The 25574-nt window shown below is 41.5% G+C and overlaps 1 protein-coding gene across 1 annotated transcript in view; it reads right to left on the reverse strand.

Moving 5' to 3' along the window:
- Positions 1-15379: 15379 nt before the first annotated feature.
- LOC308103458 (palmitoyltransferase ZDHHC14-like) overlaps positions 15380-25574 on the reverse strand; it is a 46700-nt gene continuing 36505 nt past the window's right edge. The window contains exons 5-8 of the mRNA XM_080453428.1: positions 21898-22025; positions 20114-20223; positions 16924-17029; positions 15380-15983 (exon numbers count right to left, since the gene is read on the reverse strand). Coding sequence (XP_080309554.1) covers positions 15420-15983; positions 16924-17029; positions 20114-20223; positions 21898-22025 — 908 coding nt within the window. The 3' untranslated portion in view covers positions 15380-15419. The remainder of the gene's footprint in view (positions 15984-16923; positions 17030-20113; positions 20224-21897; positions 22026-25574) is intronic.

Consider the following 25574-nt stretch of genomic DNA (forward strand, 5'->3'; position numbering starts at 1 on the left):
ATCCGCCAGGGGAACACAACAACACTTGATTTCCCAACAGACATGCTGGGAATCAACCAGATGAGACTGGAAATTGGGACATTTCTGCTAAACAGCTCTGGTAGGCTGCAATGTCACTTTGTATCAGCCTAACCAAACAATTAAATGTCCTGTATTAAATAGACATATCTTCAATAGATGACATGTCAGAGCTGTGTCGTGCCTGTGGGGAGAAGGAAGGAGGAGGAGAGGAAGGAGACCAAGTTAATGATTGGGTGTGAGGATTTTGATTGTTTTACATGGGTAGCACATCATCTTTCATGGAAACATATGCGTTACATTTTAAAAAACGTACTTTTATGAATAGGTCTTTCCATTTTAACTGTTGTGAGATAATGTTTTGTTAAATGAAGTTAATTATCTCTTTCAGATTGAATGCACAACCTGTGGTCTCTGGTTCCATACGGGCTGTGTAGGAAATCCCCCCCATTGCGGAGGATTTCTTTTGTCCTGCTTGCAGGACAGATGAGGAGGAGGAGTGAGGAAGAGGAGTGAGGAGGAGTGAGGAGGATGCTACAGGTTTGATGTTTACCTGGATCATTTGGAGCACTCAGTTGTTTTTCTTTGCACTCATTTACCCTTGTAATAATAATACCCTTATTATGTTCTTTTACTTTCTAGAGTGTCTGCCCTGAGATTGGGAGGTCACGTCAGGATTCAATCCATCATCAGTCATGCCAAAGACTATAAAAATGGTACCCCTGTCAGGTGATAAGAAGCGGCCTGCTCACTCATGCATTATGCATGAGCTCAGTTCGGGGCTCTCCCAAGGTTGGCAGAGGGAGAGTAGTGCCCAGGATTACAGTTTAGGCAATAGACCGCCGAAGTCTGACGTCATTTACACATCCTTTGTTTGTCTACCTGGTTCGCAGTTTTCCACCCCCGTTCTGAATCCCATAGACGTATTTAATATCGCGTCAAATAAGAACTGTGTTACAAAAATAAACAAATGACCACGGCGGGTTGACTCTTATGGATATGAAGCATCAACTGACGGTGAGAAAACGCTAATGTTACTTCCGCCAAATTAGTTACATTTTCGCCAGAAACAGACTGTATCAAATATAAGTGACTGACTATCATAAACTATACAGAACCTCCTCCCTGACAATAACGCCGACACGCGGTGTTTATTTTTGGACCACAATTCTTATATGAGACGATTCTAAGATGACCCAATGTTATTCTCCATAGAGAAATTACTTCCGCAAACCTGGGGATGAACGAGTGACGTCAGGACTTCGATGCTCTATTGGCACTGGGTGAAAAAAAATGGGTTACAAAATCGTGGGATAAAAATGTTGAAGAAAAATGGTACCCCCAAGTGCCCTGCTTGGCACCAAACATCAAGGGTTGGATGGGTTAAGGTCTTGCTCATGGAACACAAAAACACAGCCGGTGGCCAAAGCCAAGAATTGAAACTAGTACCTACTGCGACCCAAGCAAGCAGCCTCTCTATCCATTCTACAAATTGGAGCCTCCCAGAGCTGTTTAGCAGAAATGTCCCAGTTTCCCGTCTCATCTGGTTGATTCCCAGCATGTCTGTTGGGGATTCTACAAATGCCTTCTGAATCAGTAAGCTTCTTACACTTAGTTTCAAGATTTTATTTTTAAATGTAAAAGAAAATTGCAGATGTACAAGCTCTCAGTGCAGCACGAAGTGATGCACTGTGAGCTTGTACAGTATATGCACTGTTATTGTTATTGTTCTAAAGTTGTAGGCCATTTTCTGTACTGTACATATTTTAGTTTTCTAATAAATCTATGAAAAATGCACAATGTGACTATGCACTGTAATTCTTCTAAAGTTGTAGTTGTGAATTCCAACCTGTACTGCATGTTAATTCCACACAGGCATTACCCCATTAAGATATAGCCTACATATGGCAATATTTGTAAGAAATAGGTCCTGCCCATTAATTTAAGCCAATTACAGGCGAACAGTATGGTGTTACGTGACTCAAGATCATTTGTACCTAATTTAGTGGAGAATCTTTTTCCCCACACAGTGACATTTGTGTTGTGGTGCTTCCTATGGGTGTCATTGAATTCACTTTTAGCTCTGTGTTTAGGGGCCCTTCAGTGTGTGATTTACAAGTTGAGGTAGAGCAGGGGTTCATGACTTTCGCCCTTTCTTGTCAAATAGGCCTGCATGGGTTAGTCACCATTCTTACTGCTTAAAGCCTCACAATGTAACTTCATCTAATTTGGTACAATCTGTTAATAGTATGTTAATACAATATAACTTATACAATTGGTGTGGTTGTATTTTGTCTCCCTGCTCTTCTATTGAGACATTTAGACTGACAAGATTCAATTCATCCCCTGAGCAAGCATGCAGGCTCCATTTAGCTCAATGGTAAACATGTCAGCACTTGTGCAGGAAACTGGGTTCAAATCTGGGGTAGAAGAGGAAAGTTGCATAGTGCTGCATTAAATCACCTGGATAAATAGGGATAAATAATATAATCTATTGCATAAGACAGTACAAAGGTTACATGGTTGTGATGTTGAGTTGATATTCTATAAAACAGTATAATGTGTATATGCCAAATCACACTGTCAATTGGACAACAATCCAACAGTAACCAAATAGGGTTGTTGGATGGTGAACAGGACCTGGTGATGGACTACCATCTGAGCTATTCCTCTAGCCTGATTATCAGCCTGAAGAGTGGGCGGGGTCTATGGTCTGGAACCAGGCTACTATTCCTCCATTACACACCATCATCAGGCTGTTGCCACCTGAGGGGACATTTGGTTGGTGACAGCACTTCATGGTGTTGGTAACACTCATGGTTTAAAGCAAAATATAATCTCATGACTGAAAACTGTTGTTAGGCAGTCAGTGATTTACAGTCCCAATCTGTGATTTGTGAAACTGAGTGTTTCCTAAACAATTAGCACAATATGTAGAATTATGATGTTTTGTTCATATCTTTCTAAATCTATGTTCTACATTCCAGTTGAAGAAATAGCAGATTGAGGCTCTAACTTTTGCTTTTAATATGAACTATCCGAGACCATTCAGGTTTTTGGAAAATGCTTCTGAACATGCATTCTATACAGTAGCTAGTTTGACTAATTCAATTACTCTTTCATCTTAACCCATTAATACCTGAGGCGATTCTTTAAAAAATCTAAATCCCAACAGGTTTTTGAAAAAAATAAAAAATATATTTTTTCACGATTTTTCAAAAATAGCAGATCTACAAGTTCATAGCGCGGCACCGAGTGCCGCGAGCTTGTATATCTGCTATTTTTGAATAGCCAAAGACATCTAAAGTGACACAGAAGCGTTCCAGGTATCAATGGGTTAAAATAACCAATGACAGCGACGCGTCGTGCGCTTGTAGATAGGCTATTTATGGAGGAATTTACTGTGTAAACTAACTGGATAGTTTATTTCAAAAAAATAATTTGTAAACAAATTAGGCATAACACATGTCTCCAAATAGACTGATAGATGTGAAAAATAATGTATTTTGTGGACAATATTGATAATAGATCTAACCCGTCAAATTAATGTCATATTTTAGCCTAACTGGCTCCATATTTGTCGTCTCACTGTCAACCTGACATGTTTCCATAACATCCATAAGCCAGGGCCTTACTGTACTAGCTGATATCAGGGTGCCCGCCCCAATGTCTGATATATGTTCTCTACAGGAAGAAATGTCTCATTCTGTCTGCTGTGTGCTATCTATCGGCTTCTGGAATTCACAATATTCCTCTTAGTAGGGACTGTTTTCAGAACATTAATTCTTTCAGTGCCACTGATTGACCACTGACCAGTGACCGGTCAAAAGCCGAGGTCAAAGTGTTGACCCAGACATTTTGACGTGGGGTCACCTTCATCATCATTATTATCTACCATCATCATCTTCACCACTGACGACGACGTATCATCATCACTCTCATCCAATCCAAGGAGTCTCATGTTAAGTGAGAGAAATGCCAGCAGCCTTGTCAAATTGAATGATGAATGAATTCCATTCAGTGTTGTGACCTCAGTGGAAAGGACAGTGGTACAGTTGACTGGCCCTTTGCTTTAACAGCTATCTTTAACTGTCAGGGGACAGATCTCATGGCCACACATAAACATATAAAATGAAATTTGAATACAATTTTAAAGAGCAAAGAGAATATAAAATAAGAATAACATGATCAAATAAAACTGAAAATTAAGACCATATACTCACAGTGCAGATTGCAGAATGGGGCTGTTGCTGCATATTGATCCTCTTGTGGAGAGAAGAGTAGTAGTGGAAAGTAACTAGGTATATTTAGTCAAGTACTGGACTTAAGTAATATTTTGAGGTAATTCTACTTTGCTGGAGTATTTCCAATTTCCAATACATCTCAGAGGCAAATATTGTACTTTTTACCACAATTATTGGAAAACTTTAGTTACTTTATAGATTTGTATATAAACATACATGAATCACTTCAGCCCTATTTATACTTTGGCTATTTGAAAATAGCAGATCTACAAGCTCACAACACGTCGGGATGCGACATGTTGTGAGCTTGTAGATCAGCTATTTTTAAAAAGATTTTTGTACATTTGAAACTTGTGAAACGGGACATTCTGCATAATGAGTACTTTCCACTTTTGGCACTTTAATTACATTTTGATACCAATACTTTTGCACTTTTACTCAAGTAAATGTTGAATTCCAGACTTTTACTTGTAACAGAGTATTTCTACATTGCAGTGTTGATACTTTTACTTAAGTAAAGAATGTGAGTACTTTTACCACCACTGGAAGTGTGTCTTCTCCTCTGAGCTCTGGTGCAGCACTGCCATAGCTCAGGTGAGCTATGGGGGGGGGGGGGCATCAAGTACATTTAGACTAACACATTACAAAAGGACATGGAAAGAGTTTACAAAATATAAAAATATTGATTTAAAATAAAAACTGGAAGAAGATGAGAGCCAACACAGATTGGCTGAGATCAATTTCAAGGACCCTCACCAGTTTGGTATGTACTAAGGCCATGGAACTGAACTCTCAGAGTTATAGACCTGTAAGGGTCCATTTGGTTCATAACTATCAATAATTGTGCACATCATTTTATACGATGTAGTGAAGGAGTGTAAAACCCTACTCTCCTTCAAACTACCAGGTGGCTGCAATTCGAAAGTGCCCCCTGTAAAAGTCATAACCTAAAACTATTCTCCCCCCAGGCGACCTCACGTAGCAATACCACCAGTAACCACTAGATGCCAATATTGACAAATTCTGTAACGTTATGACTCGATGTTTGAATGTAAACAAAACGTGTCTGTTTTATGTGCGATAATAATTCAGCATTCATAAACAAAAGAAACATGTTGAGTTAGCTTGCAAGCTAACGGCAGTGTTTATAAATAAAATAGTAGCCTAAAGCCGTCTGTGTTACAGTTGTTTTCAGTTAATGATCCATGTTGTCAATGCAGTGCAGCAGATTATTTACCTGTCTGTCACAGATCAGTGCAAACTTTGTGTGATTTGTGGCTTTGCTCAGCAGAATACCTACCTGGGCAGTGGTGGAAAGTAACCAAGTACATTTACTCAAGTACTGTAGCCTACTTATGTACAATTTTGAGGCCTTCTTACTTTGATTATTTCCAATCAAAGTCCAATCAATTTCCAATTCAGTACTTTTACTTCTACTCCACTACAGAGACAAATATTGTACTTTAACTTCACTACAATTATTTGAAAAATTTACTAGTTTCTTTGTTGATCAAGCTCACATGTGAGCTTGATCAACAAAGAAACTAGTAAAGTTTTCAAATCGCGAATCGCGACGCATTGAATGCGTCGCGATGCAACAGCTGTGAGCTTGTAGATCTGCTATTTTCAAAGATTTGTATACATTATGATTATGAACTTGTGAAATAGGACATTCTGCACAATGAGTACTTTTTCTTTTGGTACTTTAAGTACATTTTGATGCCAATACTTTTGTACTTTTACCCAAGTACATTTTTAATTCCGGACTTTTACTTGTAAAAGAGTATTTCTACATTGTAGTATTATGATACTTTCACTTAAGTAAAACATGTGAGTACTTTTTCCACCACTGCTCAGTGCTCTTACTTCGCTGTTACTCTTACTTCGCTCGCTGTTTGTTTACCTTAGCCTGGGTTCAATACCATGTTTTCTAAACCGGATCACACGGCTGAGTTTAGAATAAATACCGGTGATCAGCGTTGCCATGTCTGCTTATTATAAGCGACTTTGAGATTATTTTTCTGTTAAGTTGCTTGTAAAAAGAAAGTGGTTGGTTGTGGGTTGCGATTTTGTGGGCTTGTTTCTAAAGTATATTTTCTTATATTATTCTTGCTTCCAATCTTTTTTAATTACTATTTTAACCAGTGGTGTTCTCAAATGTTTTCATGAAAATGTTTTGTGCCCAGCCCAGGGGGAGCATTTGTGTTGTTAGAAAGAATGTTTCAAAAAATATTCCAAATGTTCCACATTTTATTGCAAGAGTTTTGAAAATAGATCTACAAGCTCACAATGCGTCGGTTTAAAGTGCTCTTGTGGCCTACATTTGCTTCTTTGGGGATTTTTTTCCGCCAAGACCTGGTTGCTTACTTTTCACAAAACCTGGCAACACTGCCGGTGACGGAGACACGTGCACGCATACCGTATAAGGCATGCGGGCACGTGGATCGGGCTGACGTCAGAGCCTAACCGCGCGCGCTCAGCACAACAGACCGATTTTTGAAAGAGTTGCCCCGGGCAACGGCTACCGTATATAAACAGCTTCCAACGTGTTTTCATCAGTTCAAAAGAGAGAGAGAGAGAGAGCTTCCAGAACAGAACAGAACCAGTCGACGGACATACACCTGTCAGTTGTACAGCAGCAGCAGCACATGACGAGGATATCATGGACAACGACACGAGACTTCTAATCGGCAGTTTCCTAACGGACTTCGCAGGTGTGCCGTCATCTCAACCGAGCAGCAGACATCAAAGAAAAGCTCATTCAACGATGAAACGAGTCGTGGAGGGCCTCATTGAAAAGCATCGATACATGTACAACGGCAAGATCAGAGAACTCAAGTTGGACGAGCGAGGAGATGACATGAGCTTCATGGGTGGAGTAGCAAAGAGCCTCTTCGCCGATGGCACCACCAGCTGGGGTCGCATTGCCAGCCTGGTGGCCTTCGGGGCGGTTGTGTGTCAGCACCTGATGAAGGAGGACAGCCTCAGGGAACCTTCAGTTGCCGTTGGATTGGTGGGCCAGGAAATCTCCACGTACCTCCTTCATGACCAACGACGGGACTGGCTGGTCAGGAACAATTCGTGGGATGGTTTCGTGGAGTTCTTCCGGGTGTCAGACCCAGAGTCCACGGTGAGGAGCACGTTGCTGATGGCAGTGGCTGGGTTTGCTGGGATCGGGTTGACCGTGGCCGGATACAGAAATTATTAACTGGGGGGGGCATTAATAAATGCTGGGGGGGGGGCGGCGGAAAAAAAAATTGGGGGGGCCCAAAACCATTTGGGGGGTTTTCGGGGGCCCCAAACCCCCCAAATGCGTAGGAAAATATGCATTTTGGCACAGTTAGACCTTTAAAAAAATGTGTTGCCTTTTGTCTGACCTCTACCCTGAAACCTGCCTGGCTTGGTTGAACCTGCCAGGGGTATGACCCCTGCCAGTATAGACCCCAGGGTCTATAAAATAAAAATAATAATAAAAATAATACAAATATATATATATATATTTTGTTTTACCCCAATTTTGATTGGGTGGGCAGGATGCACGTTTGGGTGGGCACTGCCCACCCCTGCCCCCCCCTAGAACCGGCCCTGCTGTTGATCAGGTGAATGTGTTGGACGCAAGAGACTTGAGGTTTCACCCTGAACAAAATGGAACATTTGAGGACATCAGTGTTCATGGCAATGTGAAATATGAGGATATACTGTAAATAATGCGATAGATTTGAACCCATTAAGACCTGGACCCGATTATACAAATGCCTTCTGAATCAGTAAGCTTCTTACACTTAGTTTCAAGATTTTATTTTTACTTTTACTGTTATTGTTCTAAAGTTGTAGGCCATTTTCTGTACTGTACATATTTTAGTTTTCTAATAAATCTATGAAAAATGCACAATGTGACTGCACTGTAATTCTTCTTAAGTTGTAGGCCTGAATTCCAACCTGTACTGCATGTTAATTCCACACAGGCATTACCCCATTAAGATATAGCCTACATATGGCAATATTTGTAAGAAATAGGTCCTGCCCATTCATTTAAGCCAATTACAGGCGAACAGTATGGTGTTGTCACGTGACTCAAGATCATTTGTACCTAATTTAGTGGAGAATCTTTTCCCCACACAGTGACATTTGTGTTGTGGTGCTTCCAATGGGTGTCATTGAATTCACTTTTAGCTCTGTGTTGTTTAGGGGTCCTTCAGTGTGTGATTACAAGTTGGGGGAGAGCAGGGGTTCATGACTTTCACCCTTTCTTGTCAAATAGGCCTGCATGAGGTAGTCACCTCTCTTACTGCTTAAAGCCCCACAATGTAACTTTTCATCTAATTTGGTACAATCTGTGTGGTACAGTACGTTAATACAATATAACTTTTGGGGTGGTTGTATTTTGTCTCCCTGCTCTTCTATTGAGACATTTAGACTGACAATTTTCACCTGATGGTCAAGATTCAATTTATCCCCAGAGCAAGCATGCAGGCTCCATTTAGCTCAATTTAAAAATGTCAGCACTTGTGCAGGAAACCGGGTTCAAATCCGGGGTAAGAGGAAAGTTGCATAGTGCTGCATTAAATCACCTGGATAAATAGGGATAAATAACATAATATATTGCATAAGACAATACAAAGGTTACATGGTTGTGATATGTTATAAAACAGTATAATGTGTATATGCCGAAAATCACACACTGTCAATTGGACAACAATCCAACAGTAACCAAATAGGGTTGTTTGATGGTGAACAGGACCTCTGGTGATGGACTACCATCTGAGCTACCATCATCAGGCTGTTGCCACCTGAAGGGACATTTGGTTGGTGACAGCACATCATGGTGTTGGCAACACTCGTGGTTTAAAGCAAAATAAAATCTCATGACTGAAAACTGTTGTTAGGCCAAGTCCCAATCTGTGATTTGTGAAACTGAGTGTTTCCTAAACAATTAGCACAATATGTAGAATTATGATGTTTTGTTCATATCTTTCTAAATCTATGTTCAACATTCCAGTTGAAGAAATTGCAGATTCAGGCTTTACAACCTTTGCTTTTAATATGAACTATCAGAGACCATTCGGGTTTTTGGAAAATGCTTCTGAACATGCATTCTATACAGTAGCCGGTTTGACCAATTCAATTACTCTTTCATCTTAAAATAACTAATAACCGAAAATAGTCTGTGACGTGTTGTGCGCTTGTAGATAGGATATTTGTGGAGGAACTGGATACAGTTTATTTCTAAAATTGATTTTGTAAACAAATAAGCCATAACACATGTCTCCAAATAGACCAAAATGTTCAAAGACAATTTTGTTTTCCTTCATATTCCAAAAAACATCAATAGCAATTCCATCTTTTCACCAACTTGCGCCAGTGTATATTTTTCCCACTAGATGGAGTGATTGAGACTACCAGTCCTTGCAATGCCTCCAAGCAAAATACACATTTCAAATCTAAATAAAATGAAATAAATAGAACGAATCAGACTCATGGATGCCTTTTAATCTCTGTGTGCTCGCCATTCAACTGCATGCAGAGACATGAAAAAGACACCCATGAATTTATCTGTGGGGAAAATACAAATATATCCTATATTAAAATTGGCCATATACTGATGACATCAGGGATCTCCATATATGGGCATACAAGGGACAAGGACTGACATATACAGATATCTCCATATATGGGCATATCAGTCAGGCTCAGCGGTGCAACGTAGGTGTCAGAGCCGCGTAGCGGCCCCGAACCTTTTGTATTATATACTTATAAAATACAAAAAAGTAGTAAATAAAACGAAACAAAAATACATACAATGCAATGGCCTCCTGCAGTTAAATTCATGAAGGAAATAAGCTCAAGTTACACATCACTACATTCTCTAACACATAATGCTCCAGATGACACTTTCACCTGGTCTTCCAGTCTGATCCAAGAAACCCAACAACCCACTGAACACCTGGGTGTGCATGAGGAGAACCTAGCGTCTTCAAGTAAGTACATACTTTCTACAGTATGTACTGTAATAGAGAAATTAAACTTAATATATCAGTTGCATTGTGTAGTTTTGTTAGACCAGCAATCAGTCTTTGAGGAAGTTTAGAAAGTTTTCATTTTCTTACTATTGAGAGGAGCTGTTACTTGATCTCATAGACATCCAAAAGTTGAGGAGCTAAGCTGGGCTAAGCTCACATTCGACAAACCTTTGAACTGAAAGCAGAGACATGGAAAAAAAGCCTAACCCTGGCACTAATCCTGAGAGTCACTCTCTGTCTCTAAACACCCACAGAAATGCTAATAAACAGCTTAAATTAGGGAAAAGTTAAAAATCTGCTCCCCACTCCTATCATATGCCAATTTGTCAATGCAGATATGCAATTTAAGTTTGATTGGTCAACCTACTGAGGAGATGGATGAGGACATACAGACAGACAGACAGAAAAATAGGACAAGGAGGAAGACAAGGCCCATTTATGCCTACAGAGCCTCGGCACACCAGTTTGAAAACCACTAAAGTGAGCTAAATCAATAGAACTTTTTCATGCCAAGGATCCCCAAATGTATATATATTTGGCCGCGGACCCCCGTCTGAAAATGTTTTGTGCCAGAGACCCACAGAAGAAAAGATTTGTGTTTAAAAGTTTAAACATATATATTTTTTTAATGTTTAAAAAATAGCAGATGTACAAGCTCACGGCACGAAGTGGCGCACTGTGAGCTTGTAATGTACATCTGCTATTTTTCAATAGCCAAGGTAACAAATTTAGCTGGGGAACCCCTCCAAGGAGCCCTGGGACCTAGGAGCCCCCACCCCGGACCCTACTTTGAGCACCACTGAGATGTAATAATGAACCACATAGAGTCTTGCAACATTTGTACATAAAAAGTTGTGAATTTATTGACATCCACTCGGTACGTATTATAACAGCCGGAAGTCAATGAGATTCTTGGCACGTCGTCACGTTTTGGCATCGTCACATTTTATAGACTAGAGTACAAAGTGTGGCACTGGTTTGATTGACAGACTCGGCCTCCAATCAGCGTCCAGATGTTCTCTGAAAAGTGCAAAGGCTTAATGTTCGTTTACTAAGATGGAGCGTCATCAGATAGAAAACCTCTTATCTCCATATTTATACTTTTTGTGTTTCGTTCGTAAATGAACGCCCTACTTGATCATGCTACAGCGCCATACAAAAGTAGCAGATCTACAAGCTCGAAACGCGGCACTTGTAGATCTACTACTTTTGCCGTTTTTGAATTTGAATCCTGAAAAGTAACCGTTTTGGACATATGAGGTTTCCACCCGTCAGAGATTTGTTTTATCTTAAGTCTGAACACCATAAAACTAACATGGAAACTGCTTTGTTGCAAATCAGATTTGAACCACATTCCTAGGTGGTTTGAAATGTGATTAAAATCAGATTTAAAAAAAATTGTGTCTCAGTCTGAACACTTTTTGGACACTGAAGCCTGATTTATACTTCGTTGTACGACAGTATCACTCGGCAAAAGTAGCCGATCTACAGCCTCGCAAAGCGCTGCGATAGACCTGCAATTTTTGGTGATGTCCGAATACACAAATCCAATCTGATCGCTTTGCAATTAACAGTGTGGACAGTCAGTCCTAAAGATCAGATTTGACAAACAAATCCGATCTGCCTGCAGTCTTTGAACAAGGCCTTAGAATAATATGACACACAAACTGGTAACATCAGCATTCTAGGGGCTGATGGGATTATCAAAGGGACCTCCTAAAAAGGAACTATTTTTTAAACTTCTCTCCGTTCATATACAATGGAACCACGATAACAACACCCAAGCCAATCTGCGTTCCCATATAGTGCATAATGTTTAGAATGCATTGATGCCCCTGCAGAAATGAAACTCTTATTAACTCTGGCAGTATTTTAGTGTGACGCTGTAGCCTATTAGAGCAACACAGGGAATGGAACCAGGGAACCCTGAAGTGTTAGTAAAACACTCAATGAAGTGGAATGATTTAACAAAGATTAGATGGATTAAAGCCTGATTTATATATGCGTCGTATGGTGTTGCACACCAGAAAAAGCCGATCTATAGGCTCACAACGCGTCGCACCGCGAAGCATTGTGAGCCTGTTGATTGGCTATTATATTATATTTTCCTATTTATGGCACATACGTTTGACATCATGTCTTGATGTGTTCGGAGGCATACATACTATACCATTATTTTCAAGCTATGTTGGAGCTTAGGTTAACCACTTAAGCCATATGTCGTATGGCAAAAATAGCCTATCTACAAGCTATGAGTTTGTAGATTAACCTATTAAAGAAAAGCATGTTTGAATTTTTTTAATAATTTTTGCCTATAATGACAGTGGATAACAACGCTAACATGACAATGAGGAGGACGGGAGACAACTGGAGCTTGGACTTTGGTCCCGTTGGTTCGAACGTGGTTCCGTCTGAGAGGCCTGGCGCTTTTCAAATCCGTCCTGTAACTCAGTGGTTCTCAACCTGTGGGTCGGGTCCCCATACGATTTGGGCGGGGTCCCCAGATGAGTGACAATTTAATTTTTAAACACCACGCATCTGCTATTTTCACAATATTTATTTGTGGAACCGAGTCAAACTAAATGTAATGCCTCAACTCCTACAATTCCAATTGCTTGTCAGGGTGGGGGGTCCCCAGTTCAAAAATGATTATTTTGGGGGGTCACGGCTTCAAAAGGTTGAGAACCACTGCTGTAACTGAAAGATCACAAGTTCGACCACTTACGACGGCTGCGCTTCTGTGACGCACTGTAATGTCCAGCGGTAGTTAGCATGTTGCTAATTTCATACTCGTTTTACTTGAAGCTCTGGCTAGGAGCAACAGCTAAAATAAAGGTAAAAAGTAAGGTTTATTTGGCACTGCAGTATGTTATTCGGCACAGGCTGCTGGGTGGACAAAAAAACTCAACCTGAATCGGCATTTTTAAATTGTTGTCAACCAGCTATAAGAGTCTGACAAAGAGAGGCTGGAGGTGATGCCGTATCCTGGTAACCGTTGCGACACAGGTGGGGAGTCATTTGTAGAAACACAAGTCAATAGAGTGGTGAAGTTTGTAGTCCCAAAAACCCGGAAATTAAAGATGGCATTTTCCACTTCCTGGTTCAATCTCTCAAAGTCTTATGGGTTTGTTTTCAATGGGTTTTTGGTTAAATGCCTGAAAGAAATCAGGTCAGTGGTTAAGATGGGCTTTTCACGTTTTGTTCCACAACATAATATACATTAGTAAATTCCCCCCACTCAAGTTTTTATGGGTCTTAAAAAGACGTTTGCTAAAATGAATCCACCCGTCAGGGACATTACACGTAATCACGCTGAACACACATCGTGGTGGTGATGTTCCAAGACATGAAAAAAGCTGTTGTGTAATTTGCGTTAACATTAGCTTTTCACTTGTGGTGGTGATTGCATTTAAGCCTTAAAATTCATATAACGGGGTGTTCATTTGTGAAGATCATCTTGCGGAACCAAACGTGCAAGTATCATGAACTTTTAATTTGCCAGAGAGCTGATTTTCAGAAATAATCAAAAAACAATTGCAAAAAATCCCATTGACTTTTTCTGACAGAACCAGTAAGGTTCTGACTACAGAAATACATCATCCCTGGACCACTCTAGTTGAGGTGTATATCTGTATGGGGGAGGGCGGGGGGTGCTCATATAGGGGTAGTGTAAGTCCCCAAAATGAGTCCTTTTAGGACGGTTGATCGGGGGGCGGTAAAGCACTGTCTGCCATCTTTCATTTTGAGTATGTATAATTATGTGCCCCAAGGAGCTGAGTTGAACATCCATGAACAATTGTTTATCAACCAAATATGTCATCTTGGAGTGCGCGTGTGTGTGTGTGTGTGTGTGTGTGTGTGTGTGTGTGTGTGTGTGTGTGTGTGTGTGTGTGTGTGTGTGTGTGTGTGTGTGTGTGTGTGCGCACGCATGTTTGTACGTTCTTGTATTACTATAATTGTGAGGGTCTAATGAAGTGTAGTAGAATTTGAGAAATAGACATAGTGAGAACAATTTACCTGGTCCTCACAAGAAAAATTATTGTTTTATGGTTAAAAAAAGATTTGGGTAGTTTCTTTTTGTTAAAATTATTGTTGGTGTTTGGTTTACGGGTTGGGGTTAGAGTTATACTTTCTTACAGTATACTGAAAATTAGGCCTGACCTCGATTATTCGAATAGTCGAATAATCAGTCGAGGGGTGTCTGAGTAGACTGCCAATCTCTTAGTCGAATTATTAAAAATAAAAAATAAAAAATAAAGTTTCATTTTTCTTTTTTGTATTATTCGACAGAGATTGGCCTAGTTTGTTATATTAATTAACTAATAGTTTGCCAAAAATAGGATATACATCATGATTTATTTATAACCAAGCAAGAATATGTTAAATCAGACACTAAGCACCCCTACAGCCCAAATGGAATGTTCCTCTATTGCATAACATATTTTTTGCATGATTTGACTGAGAGATTGGCAGTCGAATCAGACTGATTCGACTGCCAATCTCAGTCGATTTTTTTTGGGGGGGGTGTTTGGGGGAGTCGACTGCCAGTCGACTATTGGCAATTAGTAGCCAATCAGATTCGACTATACAAATCCTTAGTCGGGGACAGGCCTACTGAAATTCAATGAGCTTGTAGATCGGATATTTTGGGTGTGCCACACCTGCACACTAAGTATAACTCAGGCTTTACAGATAAGGTTCAAAATGGCAAAGAATGTCCTCACAAGTACAGTAATGTATGTGTGGGTGTTAGGGCATTCACCGAATAGTCGAATATTCGAATATCAAACCGACTATTCGACAATCAAACCACTATTCGATTATTCTATAAAAATAATAATAATTATTTTTTTTATTTTTTAGTGGCTTTTCTACAGCAGACACGCAGCTGTGAGCTCTGGTGTGACGTCAACTCGCATTCCTTGAGTCGAGTCATCAATGCCATTAAAAAAAAAAAAAAAAAAAAAAAAGTTTTAATTCTTTTATTATTTTATTTTTTATAATCAAATCGATAAATCGAATATTCGAATACTTATAGGTCGAATAATTCGAATGCTAAAAATCACTATTCGTGAATGCCCTAGTGTGTGTGTGTGTGTGTGTGTGTGTGTGTGTGTGCACGCGTACGTGCGCAGCGTCAGACAGAACTGAGTTTGACCAATCCTCGTACAGAGTCTTCGTGCAGCGAGTCCTGGCTGGCCGGGTCGTACAGGACGTGAGGCGGGAGGAGGGGGGGCAGGTGGGCGTGGCCACAGGGCGGCAGCATCAACCCCGGCGGGGGCGGCAGGGGGGCCGGGCCCTGCGGCGGATGCGGCGGCGCCGTGGGCGTGTCCTCGGGGCTGACAAAGTGGTGGTGGTGGAGGTGGTGGTGGTGCAGGTGGTGGTGGTGACAGTGTGTCATCATCTCCGCTTCGCGCAGCGACAGCATGTCGCCGCCGCCTCCACCGCCGCCGCAGTTGAGCTGAATGGGCATGGAGGCGGGCAGCAGCGAGGGCTGGTGGTGCCCGCCCCCCCCACCGCCGCCACCGGGGGCCACCAGGTACGCACAGGGGCCCCCCAGGGAGGTGGTGGTCTTGTTGGCGGGGACGGGTGCCCCTCCTCCTCCTCCTCCCAGAGCGGAGGAGGGCTCGCTGTGGAGGAGAGGAGTGGCGGCCGCCTGCAGCACGAACTTGGTGCTCTGGATGCACTGGTCCTGATCACACTGAGAGAGAGAGAGAGAGGGAGGGAGGGAGGGGGAGAGAGGGAGAGAGAGAGAGAGATGGAGAGAAGGATGGAGAGAGAGAGATAGGGAGAGACTTTTAGATTTTCAACCAAAACTTTATTTTAACAATCTCTCAACAATCATTTTACAAAAAGAACAAACCATAAATGTTCCAATAAATAAAATATCAATACATTACATCATTTCCAGTGAGAGAGATGGGGAGGGAGAGAGAGAGGGAGAGTGAGAGGGAGAGAGGAGAGAAATAGAGAATGAAGTGGACAGCTCATAATAATGTTGTATGTATTCTATTTCATCGAATTTCACTCCCCACATGGCAAACGGGTCACTTCTTGGGACGGATTTGACCAAACGCCAAACGTTTGACTGGAAGGGGGTACTGTGACGGCACATGTCGACTATAGGGGGCATTTGAGTTACCATTCTGTTCTGTCCCCATCGGGACATTAACTCGAACGGCGCTGAGTCGGCTGAAGCGGACTTCACAACGCTCGGCACGGCGATTCGCTCGTCTGGCGGCTCGCTCTGTGGTGCCTCTCGTTGCTCACGTCCGCTTTAGACGGCGCGGCTCTGTCGTTTTAACCCATTTAGACCTGAGGCCGATTCTAAAAACGCCTTCTAAATCCTGACTTAAGTTTTCTGAAAAAATATTCAAATAAGTCAAATATTTATTCAAAAATTACAATAAATATATGTTGCTACAGTATATACTGTACATAGCAACAACAACCCCAAATGGGGTTCCCGTTCTGAAAGGTATAGTTACAAATAGGGGTTCCCGCCCAAAATGGGTTAACTGGGTTTTTGGGGAGTTTGAGAACGGCACTTTCGCATTCCTGGAGTGCGGAAGTTCCCCGGACGGCACTGTTTGACTGGAAGCAGCCCTCATCATACAGCCGGTGTTTTGAGGTATACGTACCATGTGTGAGTGGTGCTGCGTGGAGGTAGAGATGCTGCTCCCGTTGGAGTGAGAGGTGACCGGCTGGGGCGTGTCTGGCTGGATCAGACCTCTCCTGTCAATCAGACTGAAGACACACAGACAGACAGACAGACAGACAGACAGACAGACAGACAGACAGACAGACAGACAGACAGACAGACAGACAGACAGACAGACAGACAGACAGGCAGACAGAGCTTTAGTCTTGCGTGACCACCAGGCTACTATTCCACAATCTCCGAATGCTATGTAGAGTCTGGAACCACCGCTCCCGAAAGCTGAGAAAGGAAGCAGTCATCTGTTGTTCGTCATTTCCGTTCACGAAAGTATACTTTAAGATATCTTTAATATATGTAATTTAATTTTAATTTCTGCCACATATGCTTTGAAGAATTAGATTTACGGTAGCACAAATTTACGCCACTTCAAAGACAGGCCAGAAACGCTTTTTCAGCGCTTCCGATGTACAGACTGTATCTCGGAAGCATTTGAAAATTGATCAGGCACATGTATGTACACAGACAGACAGACGGGCAGTTCCCAGGTGAGAATGGATGTACTGTAAGTGTAACGTGATGGATGGTGAGGCCTGAAGACGCATGCCTGCGCAGCAAAACTCAGGATAAATAAACAATGGAACAATATGTTAGGTCTGCATTGTGTGTGTGCACACACAAGTATGTATGTGTGGGGTGTGTTGGTGATGTGTTCGGTCTATGTGCCTGTCCAGAAACGGAACTGATAGTAAGCTGTGAAATACAATCCAAACACCACACACACACGCGTGCACACACACAGTCACACACACACAGTCACACACACACCCCTTCGCTATTAACATCACACATGCGTATAAGAGCTGAGGAGCAGAAACATTATTATTACTGACACATCAAACACTCTGGTTTCACTCATCATATCCATCGTATACACTGTATACACTGTATACACTGTATACGATGGTGTCGATGCTGTCGGGCAGAAACCTCTTATCTCCATGTTCAACTTTGTGTGCTTTTGTTCGTAAATTAACACCCTACTTGATCATACTACAGCGTCACACAGAAGTGTCAAAAGTAGCAGATCTACAAGTAGATCTGCTACTTTTGAATTTCAATCCTGAAAAGTAACAGTTTTGGACATTAGGTTTCCACCCGTCAGAGACGATATACTGCACATACGTGTATGTTGAGTGCCTGTGTGTGTGTGTGTGTGTGTGTGTGTGTGTGTGTGTGTGTGTGTGTGTGTGTGTGTGTGTGTGTGTGTATAGTAGCACCTCCCTCCACTTTCCACCTTTTGAACGAGCTCACAAAATCTTCAACCTCTTACACCTGTGAAAACAGTTTTTGGAAGACTGTTTTTTGGCATGTCATTGTAGGCAAATCAAATGATTAATATTAGTAAACAGCAAACAATAGCCGATCTGAAAGCTCTCAACGTGCCACGATGTCTAGCATCGTGAGCTTTTGCAGATCAGCTATCGTATATTCACCGACGCGCAACACCATCGTATGACCAATTATAAAATATAGGTCTTAATAAGCTGGGTAATGGAGACGTTTCACCAGTGGGACAAGGAGACGCGTGATTGGTCGAAATCGTCCCACATGACTCCCCAGACAGAAAAGACAGACTGTGTGTAATTACTGCTGACTCCGTCTGAATGAAACCTTGATTGGAAAGTCTTAAACACACCAGGAACGCTACGATTCACATCGGGGAGTTAGGCTAATAAGGAGAGAGGGAGGAGAGGGAGAGGGGGATAGAGGGGAGTGCGAGAGAGGGAGAGAGAGGGGCAGATGGAGAGAGATTGAGCGAATGATAGAGAAAGAAAGAGATAGGAAGAGGTCGAGACACAATGAGAGAGAGAGAAAAAGAGACAGAGATAAAGAGAGACACTGAAAGACTACAAAGGAGGAGATATTAACAAAGAGAGAGCACGGCAGAGAGAGAGAGAGAGAGAGAGAGAGAGAGAGAGAGATCATCCATCACTGTTCCCTAAACAAGAGACTCCATATTAGCCTCGAATTACAAGTAAATGACACAGATTACTGTAATCCTTCTTCATCAGTAGTATAGTGTGCCTCTAGTGACTGTGTTAACACCCAGCCCACAGCAGCATCTGTAGCTGATCAGCAGGACAAATCTACTAGAAGTTCAATCTTAAATCATAAATGTATGATCATCTATATCAGCTGAACTGAACCGAACTGAGTTTTAATACGGAGGTGCCTTTATACATACATCTTGTGACTCTTAATCCATTAGGACCGGGAACGCATCTGTGTCATTTCTTTGGGCTATTCAAAAATAGCAGATATACAAGCTCATAGTGCGGCGCAGAGTGCCGCGCTATGAGCTTGTAGATCTGCTATTTTTGAAAAATCGTGAGCATTTGTGCAAATCTTTAAATATATATTTTTTAAAGCAAACATTTGTAACTTAAATCTTTGCTTGCTGGGGGGGGGTCCCTAGAACAAAATATTTTCAGATGGGGTCCGCAGCCAAATACATATCATTTTGGGAGGTCCTTGGCATGAAAAAGTTTGAGCACCACTGATATAGCAACATATATTTCTTCTAAACTGTTAGGATTTAGAAGACATTTGTAGAATCCCCAGAAGCAATAATACATTTTCATAATCGTGACAGCCCTACATGAAACCGATGTTTCGGTTGCCTTGGAGACCACAAACGTTGCAATGCATTGTGGTCCACGTTGATGATGAGATGAGAAGGGAGAGATTAAGAGAGTAAAAATAGCACAAAAGCGAGGGACTCAGAGAGATAGAGCAATAGATGGAGCGACAGGGTGATAGACAGAGCGACAGAGTGATAGGCAGAGATAGATAGAGCGATAGAGTGATAGACAGAGCGATAGAGCAACAGACGAGGTGATAGATGGAGCGATAAATAGAGCGATAGACGGAGTGATACGACGACAGACAGCAAGAGACGGACAGAAAGAGACAAAGGAAGAGTAACGCTTGATTCATATACTCTGTCCTATATGGCGGTGTCATGCACCAGAAATAGCAGATCTACATGCTCACAGCTTGTAGATCTGCAATAGAGCACCAAATGAAATGAGGAGCTGAGACATTGAAGCCCAGAAAAATACACACTTGATCCCTGGTCTGTGACCCCTGACCTTTGACCTGACACCTACCTGGGGGGCATGGGTCCACAGAGTGCAGCGCAGCAGTTAGTGAAGATGTTCCCATAGCTGTACGGATTCCAGTTGTCTTTACCTCGCTTGGTCGACCACGCACCTTTAATCTGGAATGGACATAGAGACAGAGAGACAGAGAGAGAGACAGAGAGACAGACAGACAGACAGACAGACAGACAGACAGACAGACAGACAGACAGACAGACAGACAGACAGACAGACAGACAGACAGACAGGAACCAATCCATCAGAACTAAGAATACATTCATGGTCAGAGGTGAATGTGTTTTACTATGCATGTCATGCATGTCGTAGGCGACAACTGGTGAAAGCATTAAATAGGGCTTAAATGCTTAGGAATACATAAAACTGTGCCAACACATATCTCTGAAGATATAAATGTACTAGAAGTTCGGGCCGCTAAATCTACCGCAAATCCGACTGATATGCCCATAAATGGAGATCTCTGTATCCGTCAGTCCATGTCCCCTTTATGCCCATATATGGAGATCCCTGATGTCATCAGTATATGCCTATATTTGGGCATGCTGATATGCCCATATATGGAGATATCTTTATATGTCAGTCCTTGTCCCTTTTATGCCCATATATGGAGATCCCTGCTGTCCCTGATGTCATATATGAGCATGCCCCCTTTTGTGCCCATAAATGGAGCTGTTTGCGCCTGATGCCATGACGACACATTGAGGCTAGATAACACACTCCATATTTGGGCGCAGCTGCATTGGACTCCTTATATGGTCATATTAAAATTGGCCAATTTGAACTCTCTCAGTGCCACACAACGATATATCCCGAGTTTTTTCTGAATGCCCTCAGTGCCAAAATGAGAAATCCCGAGTTTAAAAAAAAACATAAAACATTATTATTATTATTTTATTTTGTATTTATTTTTTGAAAATGTTCAGAACCCAAGATATCATTATCTGAAGATTTGCAGCTCCATCCACTCTTTGTTTAACTTATAACTAAAAAAGGCTGTATCTCGCTTCCTAAGCACTTTTTTTTTACTTTGAAAAAAAAAAATTAAATTGCTGGCACAGTATGAACATATTTTTTTATTTCATTGGCACTGAGAGAGTTATTATAGGATATTGAAATCGTAGATATCAAAGTATAGAGGTCATAAGCTTCTCGATTTAGTCAATTAAAAAAGAAAAATTTTCTGCATCGTTTCGTTGATACACATTGTGTATAAAAAACATGATTCTCGATTATTCAACTAATCAAAAAAAGTAATCGATAGAATAATCGCTGAGAAGATAATCGATAACTGCAGCCCTAATTGTTTAATTGCGTTGCTATGAATGTACTTGTCCGTTCTACCCACCGTCGCTGTCGGGCAGAAACCTCTCCATATTCTAACTTTTTATGTTTGTTCGTAAACTAACGCCCTACTTGATCATACTACAGCGTCACACAAAAGCATCAAAAGTAGCAGATCTACAAGCGACGTGTTTCGAGCTTGTAGATCTGCTACTTTTGATGCTTTTTTATTTGAATCCTAAAAAGTAACGGTTTTGGACATAATGAGGTTTCCACCCACAGAGACGATTATACTTGAATTTTATGCATTCACATAGCATAGCGTTACGGTCGGGTGTGTTCTGTGCGTTTTTATTTTTGCTACTTTTGTGTGACACTTTATAGTATGACCAAGTAAGGCATAACCTAAAATATGGAGATAAGAGGTTTCTGCCCGACAGCAACGATAGATAGCTTAGCATTTGTTTGTGTGTGTTTTGGGGGGAGATACTGACGTCTTCGTTGGTGGTCTGGTTGGAGGAGATGAGGTACGTGTGGAAGCCGGACAGACCCACGATGGACCACACCGAGAAGAAACACACCACCACCTCCAGTACAGTGGACCATACAGTTAAGAAACACACTACAGTACAGTGGACCATACAGTTAAGAAACACACTACAGTACAGTGGACCATACAGTTAAAGGTAGGGTAAGGGATTTTCTTTGGTTAAAATAGGTGTTAAATAGCTCTATATTCTGACAGTACTCATTGCTATAGATAAGAGTGTTTGTTCAGTAACAGGAGTCTCCGTGTCTCTCCAGATCTTTATTAAACAGAAAATGCCTTTTCAGGTCAGGATACCAATTTTATCCAATCAGGATAGAGAACTCAGTCAGGATACAGATTAAACAAGTGACATTGGAAGTGATGACACAAAGAAATGAGCTGACACCATTGGAACTGGAACAGTGAAATTAAGCTGTTCTGTTTATTAAAGATGTGGAGAGACAGGGAGACCCCTGTTACTACACACACACACACACACACACACACACACACACACACACACACACACACACACACACACACACACACACACACACACACACACACACACACACACACACACACACACACACACACACACACACACACACACACACACACACACACACACAGTCACAGTCTTGGTGTGTGTGTGTGTGTGTGTGTGTGTGTGTGTGTGTGTGACCTTGTGCAGTCAGTCCAGTGCAGTCAGTGTGGGACATATCGATCGCTGGCTGATTGATTTACTGGACAACGACATCAGCTTCATAAATTTCCTTTACACTGAATCTGCTCTGTCTGTCTGTCTTTCTCTGTCTGTCTCTGAGTCTGCATAGAACAATGAACTAAAGAGAGAGAGAGAGAGACAGAGACAGAGACAGAGACAGAGAGAGAGAGAGAGTGAGTGAGTGAGTGAGTGAGTACAGAGATGGAGAGAAAGGAGGAGGTACACCTAAAGGTAGGGCAATAAATTAAAATAAAAAGACTGGAGGGCAGGACAGGGCGCACGCGCGCGCGCACACACACACACACACACACACACACACACACACACACACACACACACACACACACACACACACACACACACACACACACACACACACACACACACACACACACACACACACACACACACACACACACACACACACACACACACACACACACACACAAAGGATATCTGGCAGGACAGTCTTTGAGTGCGCTGAGGAACCCAGTTCTGTTGGATCCTGGAGAGGAGAGAAGCACGTTGGTTACTTTGTTTGAACACCAATAACATCTTCAAACATCAGTTTACTTTGTTTGAACACCAATAACATCTTCAAACATCAGGTTTACTCCATTCCAGCCATGTGTCCTTGAGCAAGGCACTCAACCCCTGTCTTGTCACTCTTTTTCCATGGCATCTAGGGATTGGGACTGATTGATTGAATATTGATTGAATATTTTATTAGGCAAAAAATGTAAAACATGTAAAACATAATGAACATTTCATGTGACTATTATTGCGGCCAAAATGACTGTCAGTTGATTGTTGACATCGAAGCTGCGAGCTCTCCGAGTTACAGGTCAGTCTTTCTAAGCTCCAGAAGCGTCTGGTACTTTCCCCTTCTATATCCATGCAGGGTCTGGTGGCTCCAGTGTGCTCTGATGATTTTCCACAGTGATTTCTTTGCTGCAGGGTCAGACTCAGTGATATTTACACTACAGATCAACAGCATTGACATTCAATTCAACACTGTTATGGTGTTGGTGACTCAAGCTCAATGGCTCCAATAACAAATCCTATATATGTTGCTTACGGTTTGGTTTGGTGTATTGTATGTATGAAAAGGTTTAATCTGCAACACAATTTTATACAATATGTAGTGGGGGGTCCCTGCTTCAGGGGTCCTTGGCCTGAAACACATTGAAGACCCCTGTTTGTGTTTAACATCAAGGCTGAACAGTGGCAGAGTAATAAAGCCTATTTCAACCAACCGGATTGCTTGTTCGGAATGTCTTGTTGAATAATTAGTCTTTTGTGCTACTCTCAGTGTATAGCAGCTGTTTCTATGTGGTGTATATAGTTGGTTTGTGTGAGGCTGCTGTGTAGTTTCCCCATGACCCTTCTCATCTGATTAACGGAATGCTCCGAGATCGATTAATTCTCCTGTTCCTCCCCTTCGTTCTCCTCTCGATTGACAGCCTTGTCAGGAAAACTGCTGACACGACATTCCCTGTGTTTTAGAGCTAGAGCTGTGTGTGTGTGTGTGTTCTTGGAGGGGTTTCAGGGTGTCCCTAGCTATACATTTGTTACTGTGGCTATTAAAAAATAGCAGATCTACAAGCTCACTATGAGCTTGTATATCTGCTATTTTTAGCCAAATAGCCAAAACAAAAATCTAAAATGACAAATCCTTTCCTGGTTTTAATGGGTTAAATACATGCATTTCCTTTTGGGAAATGTCTCAAATGTTTGATATTTATGTTTGATAATATCACAATTTAACAATAATATGTTTTGAATGCACATTAAATTTTTTGTTTCAGATACGGGGAGATATCACAAAAAAAAAGAAGAAAAAAAAGACAAAAACAGACACTGTTCAGTCTCTAACATACAAACATGTGCACCAATGGTTCCACAGTCTAGAGGGGAACCTGACAGAACAGCATGTAGGGTCTGTTATGACAGCGATGATGTCATTTACTGACTCAGATGCCCATACATAAGGTTACGTACAGTAGCACAGCAGAGCAGGTGGTACCTCGACACTAAAACATCTGGCTTGCACTGGAGCTTCTTGGAGCAGCAGCAGCCTCAGAGGTGTACAAAAGGATCTAAAGAGAAAGATCTTCACAGGTGCCGAGCAAATTCTAAATTTGCGACACAGCATGTTCGCTTGAGCTTACGGCTTCCGACGCTGTCTATAGATGTCCTTGTCATCCGAAAGGTCATTGGAAATAATATGGCCCAAATAAGAAATCTCACTGCACACACTAAGGGCAGTGCCAGCCAGATAGAAATCAGGAAAGGTTTCCCTACTTCGGACAATCATGATCATCTTACTCTTCTTAGCGTTGTATTTTATAGTAAAATAAACCAGTAAAAAAAACATACTGTGAGCATATACTGCTGTTGGAGACCAGCATATATGGACTAAGGATGACCAAATCATCCTCATACATAAAGGTGATTAATTAACAAGTCAACAACCCTACCACATGCATTTAAAATGATTCTTAGCCTCTTATGATAAATCATTCTTATAAACATTAAAAAGAAAAAGAGACAGAATGCCGCCATGGCAAACACCATTGGTCACATGGAAGGGAGCAGATGTTGAATTCCCCCATTACACTCTCATCGTCTGGTGAGCATACCAGAGGACCAAGGATTCTGACTGAAGAAACTAACATTAAACCTGGTGTCCCTATTTTGGGAAAATATGTCAAAATCGTTCCTTTTTTCCAAATTAAAAAACAGCAAAAATTGGCGATTTACAAGCTCGTGATGTGAGGTATCGTGTGAGCTTGTAGATCGGCTATTCTCACTATTTGTGATGCGAAGAAGTATATACTAATAGTGGTTAAGAAAATCTCCCTTGTCTCTTTTTTTCTTTAAAAATCAAACCCTGGGTGTGAATGTTTATAACA

The sequence above is a fragment of the Gymnoscopelus braueri genome (genome assembly GCF_963280865.1).
Source record: "Gymnoscopelus braueri genome assembly, chromosome: 16".
NCBI classification, from domain to species: domain Eukaryota; kingdom Metazoa; phylum Chordata; class Actinopteri; order Myctophiformes; family Myctophidae; genus Gymnoscopelus; species Gymnoscopelus braueri.